General features: G+C 34.7%; 1 protein-coding gene across 1 annotated transcript in view; it reads right to left on the bottom strand.

Moving 5' to 3' along the window:
- The window catches only part of Liprin-alpha (PTPRF interacting protein alpha), a gene marked incomplete at its 5' end in the record, with an annotated part of 159,083 nt that extends 148,963 nt beyond the window's left edge, over positions 1–10,120 (bottom strand). Inside the window, 2 exons of the mRNA XM_088264993.1 lie at positions 8,563–8,997; positions 9,999–10,120. Coding sequence (XP_088121119.1) covers positions 8,563–8,997; positions 9,999–10,120 — 557 coding nt within the window. The remainder of the gene's footprint in view (positions 1–8,562; positions 8,998–9,998) is intronic.
- Between the last annotated feature and the right edge of the window lie 2,561 nt (positions 10,121–12,681).

Here is a 12,681-nt window from a genome sequence, read left to right as displayed (position 1 = left end):
GGTATGTATGAGGAGATGCATGAACGTGGAAGAGGCGAAGAATGTTTGCAAGGACAGAGTGGTGTGGCGCTCTATTCTCTCTGCCTACCCCTGCGGGGAAGCGGCGTGATGGTTAGTTAGTTAGTTAGTTAATTTTTTAGCATGTTGAGTGAAAAGTTATGGAAGTTGACATTTCTTAAGATTAAAATATCTGGTCATATAAACAATTCCTCCAAGACTTTTAAGTTATTTTACATTTTTTTAGATGTTTGATGTAAATTTCAGTTGGTACTACTACTTCTTAAAATCTATTGTGACACATGTTTTGATGAGATTCGCATAATTTTCAAACAACGCATACAGTGTTTAAAAATTATGCGGAATGCATAGAAACACGTGTCATAATAGATTTTACGGAATAGTGGTGTCTAGCTAGTGAAATTTAAATTAAAAATGGATATATATTACCGTAAAATGACAGTTTAATCAATTGATGATTTTTTTAAATACCCAATATTGAACGAATAACTACTTTGCGGAGATACCTGTTAACATTTCATTATAAATAAGATGAAAAGAGATCGAAATCGCAATTTCCGGTGGTGAATTTCTTCTGCCGAAACATGTATAATAATTTTGTATCGATCCTGTGGTTGATTTTCCACTCGGCCGGTAAAATTTAAAAAAACTTCACACTCTTCAAAACTTCGAAAAGTAATTTTATAACCTTAATGGTTTTAATTCAACTTTGTCTTTTATATTATAAGCCACGACTCCCTCCCCCCTCCCCTCCTCCTCACCCCGAGACGTGACTCTTGCCTCTCGCCGACTGCGAATTGAATTACGCATTTTGTGTACGAGTTTCGACAACTTTTATGAACATCGCAACACACAGAATATATTTGAATAATTGTTAACGGGCGATAACTTTCATCAAAATATCAAGGCATTCAATTTTCATCAAAATATCAAGGTATTTAACAAGGTATTTTAAAACTTATTTGTTGACAATACGATATGCGAGAAGTTATAATGAAATAACTTATTTTACCCATTAACACAATATTCTGCCGTTTTAGGCACAAAAGGGGTAACTAAACTAACTAACCAACTAACCATCACGCCGCTTCACCGCAAGGGTAGGCAGAGAGAATAGAACGCCACACCAGTCTGTCTTTGCAAACATTCTTCGCCTCTTCCACGTTCATGCATCTCCTCATACATACCGATTATAACGGCTCTTAACCTGACCACTTTCAAGTATTTGGCATACCTGATCGTGCCATATTTTTCTCGGTGGTTTCCTCTGCAGAGGAAGGGTAACTTACCACTTGATATTTACGTTTGGTATTTTTCTTCATGACATTTTTCTTCTATTCCAGTAAAATAAAAGATATATTACAAAGAAACAAAAAACATGGAAAAATTACTTTAAATCAAAAAATTGGCAGAAAAATCATATAAAATCATGGTTTTCAACCCTTCTTGTTCATACAGGTAAAACGTACGTAGCTTACCACATAAACTACCTCTACTGCCTACCCTAATTAATTATCTGTGTACGCCACTGGGTATAACAAAGAATTTTGTCTAGCCCACCACCAGTCTAATGATGTCGGTAACGACGAAACCCGGTCACTGGTCAAATGAAATAATAGTGGAAAAAACTATTTAATTGTTTTTTATTATGCATTGAATCCTAATTTTTGTTTGGATAAAAGCCTAATCATCCATTTTTTTTTTAATAAATAATTTTCAATTTAAGTGAAATCGTCCATTTACTACTATTTATTTATTATCTATCTTTTTTCGATTCCTGACTAAAAGTTGATTAAAAAACTATATAAAAAATTTACAGCTGACGTCGAAAGCGTTTGGCGGTTACGTTTACTCTAATACCATCATAAGACTATCATTTCCTCTAATATCATTAATCATATATCATTAAAGTGGATAAGGATATTGAGAGAAGAGTGAATGCAGGGAATAGAATAAATGGTGCTTTTAACAGAGTGATTGGGAATAAGAATATGTCCATGGAAGCCAAGCTAGCGGTTCACAACGGCGTGCTAGTACCGACACTAATGTATGGAAGCGAAACATGGAACTGGCAAAGGAAGGATGAAAGCAGAGTGAATGCTGTTGAAATGCGCTCCCTCAGACGAATGTGTGGAAAATCATTGTATGACAGAATTAAAAACGATATAAGAAAGGAATGTAAGGCTGAACGAGGAATAATTGAAAAGATTAGAAAGAGCTCTTTGCGGTGGTATGGACATGTGGAGCGAATGGATAGCGAGAGAATGACTAAGAAAATATATGTGGCGAATGTGAGAGGGAAAACAGAACGTGGACGACCGAAAAAGACTTGGCACGATCAGATCAATCAGAACCTAAAATCTGGCGGTGTCAAAAGTCTGCGTAATCGGAGGGCATGTATGACTAGATGTATGGATGTGAAGGAGGCTAGGAGTGTATGTCAGGACAGAAGAGTGTGGCGTTCCATCCTCTCTGCCTACCCCTGCGGGGAAACGGCGTGATGGTAGTAGTAGTAGTAGTATTAATTAGTAAAAACAATGATAAAAAAGGTGAGAGTTGAATACAAAATTACCCATTTCTCCGGTTCGCCATCGGGGGAAATATAGGTAGATACACCCTGTGTGCTTAGTGCGGTAGAATAATTCACGGATGGAAAAGTCACGTGTGCGGAAATATGCGTTCCTCGAATCATTCCTTATCTGCGATCGTATATTTGAAGTTTTGTCACCAGTTTTGATTAAGTCTCGCTTCGTTTACTCTCTCGGCGTTTGAAATGATTAATGGGGTATGTATGATATTCGTGCCTACTTCTGATTTGAATCACACGCACGCACTCAAACGGTTTCCGCCGTTGGACAAGGGTGTGTGTTTATACTAGAATAATCTTAGCACAAAAAGTATAAATAGATATAACTAACTAACTAACTAACTAACCATCACGCCGCTTCCCCGCAGGGGTAGGCAGAGAGAATCGAACGCCACACCACTCTGTCTTTGCAAACATTATTTGCCTCTTCTACATTCATGCATCTCCTCATACATACCCGACGATTATTACGACTCCTGACCCGGCCGCTTTCAAGTATTTGACATACCTGATTGTGCCAAGTTTTCCTCGGTCGTCCTCTGCTTCTTTTTCCAACTACATTCGCCCCATAAATTTGTTTAACCGTTCTTTCTTCACTCATACGCTCCACATGTCCAAACCATCTCAACACACCTTTCTTAATTTTATCGATAATGCTTATCTCAGCCTTACATTCTTTCCTTATTTCATCATTCGAACATCTATCAAACATCGTTTTGCCACACATTCGTCTAAGGGATCGCATTTCGACTGCATTCAGTCTGCTTTCATTTCAAATAGATATTGTCTAGGCATATTTAACTTTTGAAATTAACGATTATCATAATCGAATCGAAAGATATTGGGATTAAGACTAACGATTATCAGATTCTCTCAGATAATTAGTATTCGAGAAAAAATGTCGAATAATAAAAAGTCATCTGGAGAAAAACACAAAGAGGGCAATTTTTGGCCTTTCGGTCCAAAGAATTTTCGTAGCAAATACTCCAAAAATCTCGTCAATGACTACCAACGACTGAAAAAAAAAGTATTTGCGGCCATTTTCATGGCTGACAATTATTAAGATATTTTGCCTACAAATCGCATCTGCCCACCTCTAAAATCAGAGGCGATTGTAAATTAATCTGCTGTGTATGATGTTCAAAGATGCAAAAAATTTACTTCAACAATACTCTTATTGAACACTTCAAATGTTTCAATGATATTGTTAGCTTTATGATTTATTGAGTTTATCAATTAAAAAAAAATTATCAGTGTTATTGAAAAGTTATTTATTTTCTTAATTTAATCACTTATGGGTTTACAGTATACGTTTGGTAACTCTTCTAAATTCATCATAATTACATTTATATTCGTGTATATTGTATACAACAATATTGCTGCGTGACAGGAATGCGACGCAACGGGGAAAATACTAGCACTGTGTAATCAAAAACATTCGGTGTTTCTTGTAATTAAATGAACATTAAGTACAAAAAGCTAGATTTCCCATTAATGCCTTGTGTAATATTAATATACGATTCGAGAAATTTGTTTATTTGTCAGGTGAATAACTGGAAGACGGAAAATTGTTGATACGAAAATTCTAAGCACAGTTTCAGACGCGAATTTTCACATATTTACAGCCCGGTTATTAGCATACTAAGCGCATTTTAAATTCCATTATTTAGGCTGATCAACTGTCGGAAATCCTGGCAGGTATAAAAAGCATCCGTAGTGCGAATGTTATGTGACGTAGGTTAGTACTACAAATAGTACATTTTTGCTTTGAATGAGGAATACTTAATGAAAATATTAGATGTATTATTACAAAAATTAAAATAAATTTCACTTCTATTTTTAGACTATGACACCGAACAATATTCGTACAATAAATAAAGACTTTAAAAATTTAATAATACCATTGGTATATCTCCAGATCGCGAGCTAGGCAAAAACGCTTCTTATCAAGAAATTCAAATATCGCCAAGTCAAAAATGGCGTCAAATATTGAAGGAAAACATTATAACTTGACTTCATAATACGATCAATCTTTGTTATTTACCATTCCTTATATTTCTCTCATTATTCTGATGCTATACCAAATTCGCATCTAATTGTACACGAGGTACTGAATTTGATCAAATTAGAATTATGTTACATTGTGAAATATGATCAGTGCTACGCCTATGATCGATCCGTAAAATATAAGAGCGAAATAATTATTTTGGATCGTTTCAAATCTCTCTGACCTATAATTATAATGAAAAGATGACGCATTAACTATACTGTTGATATTGATCGACAATTGGTTTCAAAATTTTAAAGTCGTCGGCTATAAAGTCCAGAAGTAAGACTAGTGTAGTATTGTTTGGATGCTGATGTAGTGATCATCCTGAGGAAGAGACGGGTACGTCTCGAAACTGCTAGACAAAAATCTCGATGAGTGGTTATCGTTTATCGTTTTTCTCTCTCTTTGAAAGAATAATAATTATAATAATTTTAGTTTTATATAAAAGAGACTGTAACAATCTCACTTTAGTCTACATTTTACGTAATAATGGAATGATTATTCCGAAACCGGAAGTCATGAAGGAGTGTTTTTTAAGTGTTATTACACAAAGTGAACGATGAACGATGAGGAGTGTGTTATATTGCCATACAACAATGTTAACAATACAATTTATAACCACATTAAAAAAGTACATTTATCTACACTACGTAGTTAAAGTGTTAGCTTTCCTATGGAATCTCTGCCCTGATAATAGTGTTAAAGTTATCTACACTTTGAGACGTTATTTTTCCGCTTCAATTTCAGTCCTGAGAATCCAATCAGGGACCTCAACACGGCAGTCGAACGAACCAACCATAACACTACAGGCGCGATCAATTTCCGCCTATAATTGCGTTAATATTAGCTCGAATTTCTGGTTAAAAGTGATTAACCATGGCGGTGAAGGGTCTCTCTTGGAGTATATATTTTACCAACACACAGACACTTGACCTTCTCCAGTCGGCTCAAAGAAGAACCACAGAGAACCCTTCGCAGTGAAACATTGCAAGTATGACGGACGTACATAGTACACACCCGACGTGAATTACAGGGCACTGAAATATACAAAGGTTAGTGTGCGTAGGGCGGGTACGATCCCAACTTCATTAGCCAGACGTAGTACATAATATAATCGTCCCTGTCTGAGCAAAAATCACTGACTAACAAATACTATGGGCGTTTGTGCACTACACGGAATTTCACCGTCCGCTAATCCGGTTTCGAAAAATGAAAGCGATTACGACAGTTTAGTGTGATCGAATTTACGCGCAACGTGTTCACGCACCGATCAAGAGCACCGATCCGAAGAAAGATAGACAATACCACAAGTCAATCATCCGTTTTATATGCTAACTGACGTGCCGGACGGTAAAATTCCGTGTAATTCCGTGTAGTGCACAAACGCCCCACGGCTGCCTTTTTCAGTTAGTTAGTATTCTATTCTTATTTCAATATCATTTGAATTTAACATAGCATAGTTAAGTCCGCCTCCGTAGTGCAGGTGTCAGCATACTCGGCCACCGTGCTGGAGGCCCCGGGTTCGATTCCCAGGGGGGGTCAAATAAATATAATTGATAGATTTATATTATCCACTGACACTTCGTGATGGAATTGCATTTTTAATATATTATTAGATTAAAACCAATATTTTTAGCTTTTCCACTTTATTTTTATTTGACCAGCGACCGGGTTTCGTCGTTACCGACATCATCAGACTGGTGGGAGGCTATACAAATTGTTATGTTATATATACAAATTGTTATGTTATATATATTATCAACTCCTGCCTTGTTTTATATATAACATAACAATTTGTATAGCCTCCCACCAGTCTGATGATGTCGGTAACGACGAAACCCGGTCGCTGGTCAAATAAAAATAAAGTGGAAAAGCTAAAAATATTGGTTTTAATCTAATAATATATTAAATATAATTGATTTTTCACACTACTATTTATTCAATATTACCCTAGACTGGTACCTGAAGCAGAAGGGTGATCACCTTTTCTTCATGTGTTAACGATCAAGATAACACTGCGTTTATATGATGCAGTGCCCTATGCACCATCGGTTGCAGATGAGGGTTGAAAGATAATAGTTAAGTAAATTAAGGTAAATTTGATCGATTGATCAGGAGTACGGACGCATTGAATTAAAAAATATTAAACTACAGATTATCGTGTATATTTATAATCCATCGGTATCGTAAATAATATCTAAGAGTGATAAATTCATTCCCAACAAATTGATGTTTAAAATATTTATGTGTAAACAGCAAGAATGGTGTTTTAATATACACAGTTCTCATCGACGTTTAGTATTGTTCGCTAGCTGGTGTAGTGATTGTCCTGACGAAGAGACGGGTAAGTCTCGAAACATCTGGTAGAATCTTGTAGAAATAAAAATCTCAGTTAGTGGTTTTATACTAACATTTCTATAAAAAAGTAAAAATGACTAACCATAAAGTAATTGCCTAAAATATTATTAATATAAAATATAAAGATTTGGGTACTAATAACCATAAAAAAGGAGAATTTAAAACAATATAAGTTCACTCCTCAACACAGTAAACGTTGGAAGTTAGTGTCTGATTTACTCTCTGCTATCATTTGAAAGTACAAAACTGGCTGCCTAGTATATTAAATGAGCAGAAAGTTCTGTAGATTAAGACCCGACTTGCCTCCATTGTACAACACAATTAGGAAGTAATAAAGATGATTAATTGTTCGGACAACAAAGTGGGATGTATTGGTAGATACAGCGAATGAGTGGCGTTATCATAGCAGGATTCGGGGTAATTAAAGTTCCAACTTGTAACCCGTCCAACCCACCTCTGCGCTTTGATTAATTATCCGTGCAAATTACCTATAAGAAAAGTATAACAAAACGTCAGTAAGGGTAGTTACTACCATCAAATCCCAGCTGCAAGCACTACTACTTCTACCATCACGTTATTTCCTCGCAGTACTTACACTCTTAGCTTCCCTCACGTCCATACATCTAGTCATACATGCCCTCTGATTACGTAGACTTTTGACACCACCAGATTTTAGGTTGTGATTGATCTCGTCGTGCCAAGTCTTTTTTGGCCGTTCTCGTTCTATTCTTCCGTTCACATTCTACACTCCTAACATCCCTCACGTCCATACATCTATTCATACATGCCCTTTGATTACGTAGACTTTTGATACCACCAGATTTAAGACTGAAGGTGATCTGGTCGCGCCAAATCTATTTTGGCTGTCCTCGTGCTGTTCTTCCGTTTACATTTGCCAAATATACTTTCTAGTCATTATACCTTATAGATTTTTTTTTAACTTTTCAATTATCCCTAGTTCCTTACATCATATTCTAATATATTCATTTTTAATTCTATCTTACAACGATTTCACGCATTTGTCTGAAGGAACGCATTTCAACAGTATTCACTCTGCTTTTATCCTTCCTTTGCCAATTCCATGCTTCGCTTCCATACATCAGTGTCAGTACCAGCACTTTGATAATGCAACTAACTCTTGGGAAAAATGCTATAATATGTAAAGACATAAATTTTTAAAACTTCAAATTAAAATATATAAACTATTGAAAAGAATAAGAAATGAGATAGCTACCTGAACGAATTGCTTGATGCATTCATTTCCGTGCTCTCTTAAGAATACTTGAAGCGTTTCCATCCCTTGGGCCGACAGCAAACGGTATCCATTGTTATTATTCCCATTCACGGTGTTAAACATATTATTTGTGGCTAGTATGTTATCATTGTCATTGTTAATTATCAAAGGAGTCGTATTACCCGATTGTTCAGTAATGGTGGTCAATGTTGATTCTCTATTAGGTTCGGTTATATTTTTCAAAGTGACGTTTCCGTTTAGTGCCATTGAAGTAGTATTATTTTCGATTTTAATCGTCGAAGGATTATTGTTTACTTTAGTCAAACTACTGCCGTGTAAACCAAGACTGCTGTTGGTAGTAGCTGGAGTCAACTTTGAACCGAAAGTGTTGTTGTTGAGAATTTTTTCATTAATTTGTGTCATCGGGGCATTTTTGTATGTTGGCCCACATCCAAGAGAAGGCGGTCCATTGGGAATGGATGCGTGGATTCTGTTGAGGGTCTTAGGACTGTTAGACAGGCTTTGAGGACCGGACATCATTCCCGATTGTCCATTGCTCATTCTGCTATTGTTCAAGTTTATTCCAGGATTACCACCCATAGAACTCGAAGTATTGTTGTTGGCAATGGGCATATTACTCGGCGGGCGGTAGGGCCTTATGGGACTATTATTTAACGAGACCGGTCGATTGGGTACAACGGGCAAGTTGTTATTGCCGTTGTTATTATCGCCCGTGGCAGCGGGTGGAACCTTAAAGAACATGATGAAGCCTTCACCAGAGAATTTCACCTTTAAAAAGTTTTGTCACAATGTATTTTTATGTTATCTTGAATTGTAGACAGAACTTTGAGAATTTCGCCCGCATTTCGTCGAACGATGCAGAAACTCTCGCGTGGTAATCACCCGAACGTGTTAGGATGGATATCCAATTGCACTGGACCGATACAACAGATAGTAAATTAGACTGGGGAAACGAATCCATGAAGATATATTAGTCTGCGCCGCGGGTAGTGGTGAACGAAGATTGGCAGTAATTAACGGACGAACTAGACCCGTGGAGACCCCTCAGTACTTCGGACATAGGGTGAACATTTTACATTTCCACAACGTGTATTCTGGCTGTCTAATACGATTTCCCGCTTTCAGTAGAATACATTATACGAGTATGTTCACATGTAGTTTGTACACGACGATTTCGTTGATTGAGAACTACAATAAATTACATTCACAACTATTTTTAAGTAAGTACCTATCTTAACACCAATCAATTAAGAATTTTAACCAATTACTTCACATTAACACTCAAACACATTTTACTTATATATCACTATTTTGGCGTTCAACACTCGAAACTAACACAGTAAATTTTTTTCACTAAAAAATACGTTGTTTGCTAATGAGCAATATAAATTACACAGTATTATCATATGTAACATCAAAGTTTTCGATGTATGATTGAGGCAGTGAAGATAATCAGAACTGAATTTCATGGGACGGCGAACGGTATCCAAAGTATCCATCAGGTACGCAGAAAATGATAAAATCATATAATATATAAATTATAAAAAAAAAAAAAATTTAACTCATATTTTTTTTATGTAATTTCGACTACGCGAGGTATTTAAATATACGATTATCCTTAATTTTAAGAAGACTCGAATTTGGCTAATAAATCGTGTATTTTTTTTTTTAACACGGCCTAGTCTAAGTGTAAACATTCGTAGCGGTGCGCGGTGGTGAGGACGCGTCACCAAGGAAGGCGCCAGCGAGGACCGAGGATGCGGACCGTAGCGTACGGGAACGGCGGGCCGACTGTCCCTCGCGCCGGGGGTAGGTCCCACCCCCGGCGCGGCCGCGGGCGCTCGGAGCCACCCTGCGCATGATCGACGATACAAAATGTCAGGTGAAGGTTTCAAATGTGCACACATTTAATATACAATACAAATAAATCTTTTATAATTTTTTTTAAAAGAATTTAATTCAATAAATAACGATAAATATTTCTGTTTTTTTTTTATTATTTACAGAAATACTTCAATTTCATACAATTTCTGTGAGCCTAAGCGAATAATTATTAGAAAAAGGTTTTAAATAAAATAAAATAAAAATATTCCTTGAATTCTTTCGCAGATACTTTATGGCACATTTTTTAAACTTTATAAAATAAAACTATTTTGTTTTCAACCACTTTTTATTGATACTTTTCTCCAAACGATTTCGACAAGAACCTTGTCATCATCAGGCTTAAACATGCTTAAAAGTACGTAAATATAAATTCTTTATAATTTAAGTTTTACTTGGTAAATACAACTATTTCTTAAAACCTATTGTGACAAATGTATCGATGTATTCAATTAATAATAAATAATATTTCTATACTAATAAATAAAATTAACATTTTTTATGACTGCAGTTCCTCTTCTTGTTATAACGTTTTTGGTGTGATTTTTAGTGCAATACAAAATGTTAGAAAATTTGATGATGATTTTCATTTTAAGTAAGAAATGTAACATATCGATAGTTTGGAAAGCAAAACTGCTTCATTTTAGTTTATCTCATTTCAATAAAGGATACACATATGGTATGTATGCATCGATTGAAATTCAATGCAAAGATAACAAACAACACAAAATAAAAGACAGAAAAACGGATAAGAAAAACGATATATGTAACAATAAATTACAAAATTATTTGAATATAAAACAATACAATAAAAACAAAATACAAACTAAAATGATATGGATATCCTCACCTCCAAACACCGTTGCTAACCTCGTACAAATGCTCATTGAGTCCATAATAGTTTTTTTTTCAATAATGTACTTTTATATACGTCCTTAAGATATTATATATCATATTCGGGACATTTAAGATATTCCTTGCGGCCAAAGAATCCTAAGAATGGTACCTAGGTCTGCAATTTATTCCAACGAAGGTTTAAAATTTATTTATTTTTGTATTTTACGTTTAAAAAACACATCTTTTCATCGTATGTTTTATTTTTATAGTTGTTTTGTTTTGAATATATCGCAATTTAGGAGGAGCAAATGTGATAATGCTACATCCGCACAACCTACAATGTAAAGATATGCTTTTTTTATACGTGAACGCGCAAGAAAATGATATGTTATTTTCGACACATACAAGACTGCTGATGCATACAAAAAATATCGAATTGAATCATAATCCATAAGGATATAGGATTTCATATTTGATTTTGACGAGGGTACCTCGGCCAGATGGTACTCGAAGACAGTAAGTATTCTGAAGATCCGAGGTAAGTAAGAAAATAATTGAGTACTTGTTTTTCTTCATGGTAACTAACCATGTTACATACTTAGATAGAAAATAAGTAGGTACCTACATAATTATTTAAAGATTTCGGAAGTCACTTTGTAGTAATAACGATCCATTTTCAATTTATTTTTACTCGGTAAATACCACAATTTCTTAAATCTATTGTGACACGTGTTTCAATGCATTCCGTATACGGTATTTTAAAATGATGCGGAATGCCTCGAAAAACGAGTCACAATAGATTTTAAGAAATAGTGGTATTTCGCAAGTAAAACTCAAATGTTTTTCGATGATATTTTTCAATTAAGAAATAAGAACAAGTATCTCTTTTATTGATTTTCATAATGTTTATGAATATTTTCTTGTGCATGAATCCACTTTTTGTGATCAAAATTAACAACTTTAATATCCAGATTTTTCTACCCAAAAATAAAAGCCTTTTCCAAATTATATTACTTACAAACTGTTTCAATGGATTAAATATCAATGGTAAATAATGAAAGAAAATAATAATTACAAAAAAAAACAATAAAACAAAAAGAAACGAATGTCCATATGAAATAAAATATTTCTTCCGGGATATATGTTGCTTGGATAATTTAAGGAATTCTAAGTGTGTCAAGCAAAATAGTAAAAGGGTTGATCATAAATCGGTAGTGTAAAGGAAAAGAGGTATATCTATCACAGACCAAATTTTATAGGAGAGCAAAAACAATCTTGTAAAATTAAATAAATCATTTGTTTTATTTATTTTTATATGTAAATATCTTAATAAAACTAAATAAGTATTGCAACTACAGCTATATCCTTTTGCCAGATTATGTAATCTACTATTTTAGACATTTTGTGGAACAAACTTAGAAAATGATAAATTTGACAGATATACCCCATTGCCATTATACTATCGAAATAATGTCACAATATATGGATAAATCGGATTGTTGGGCGTCGATTTTATTATAATTTACATTGTATATAACAAAGATTACTTTCCGAAACATTTTGTAAGGGAATATTACAGATGAAAAAGTTTAACTGTCCACGCATTTAGAGAGATGTTCTGACATGAAAGTAAAACGTGGACAAATACCAAAAGAAATAAAATACATTTGTATGTATTATGGAAATGTTTTTGTC

Source organism: Brachycentrus maculatus, unplaced genomic scaffold (assembly GCF_059751285.1).
Source record: "Brachycentrus maculatus isolate JH-2025_06_01 unplaced genomic scaffold, ASM5975128v1 h1tg000241l, whole genome shotgun sequence".
In the NCBI taxonomy this organism is placed as follows: Eukaryota; Metazoa; Arthropoda; class Insecta; order Trichoptera; family Brachycentridae; genus Brachycentrus; species Brachycentrus maculatus.
This window is presented reverse-complemented; position numbering and strand designations above follow the sequence as displayed.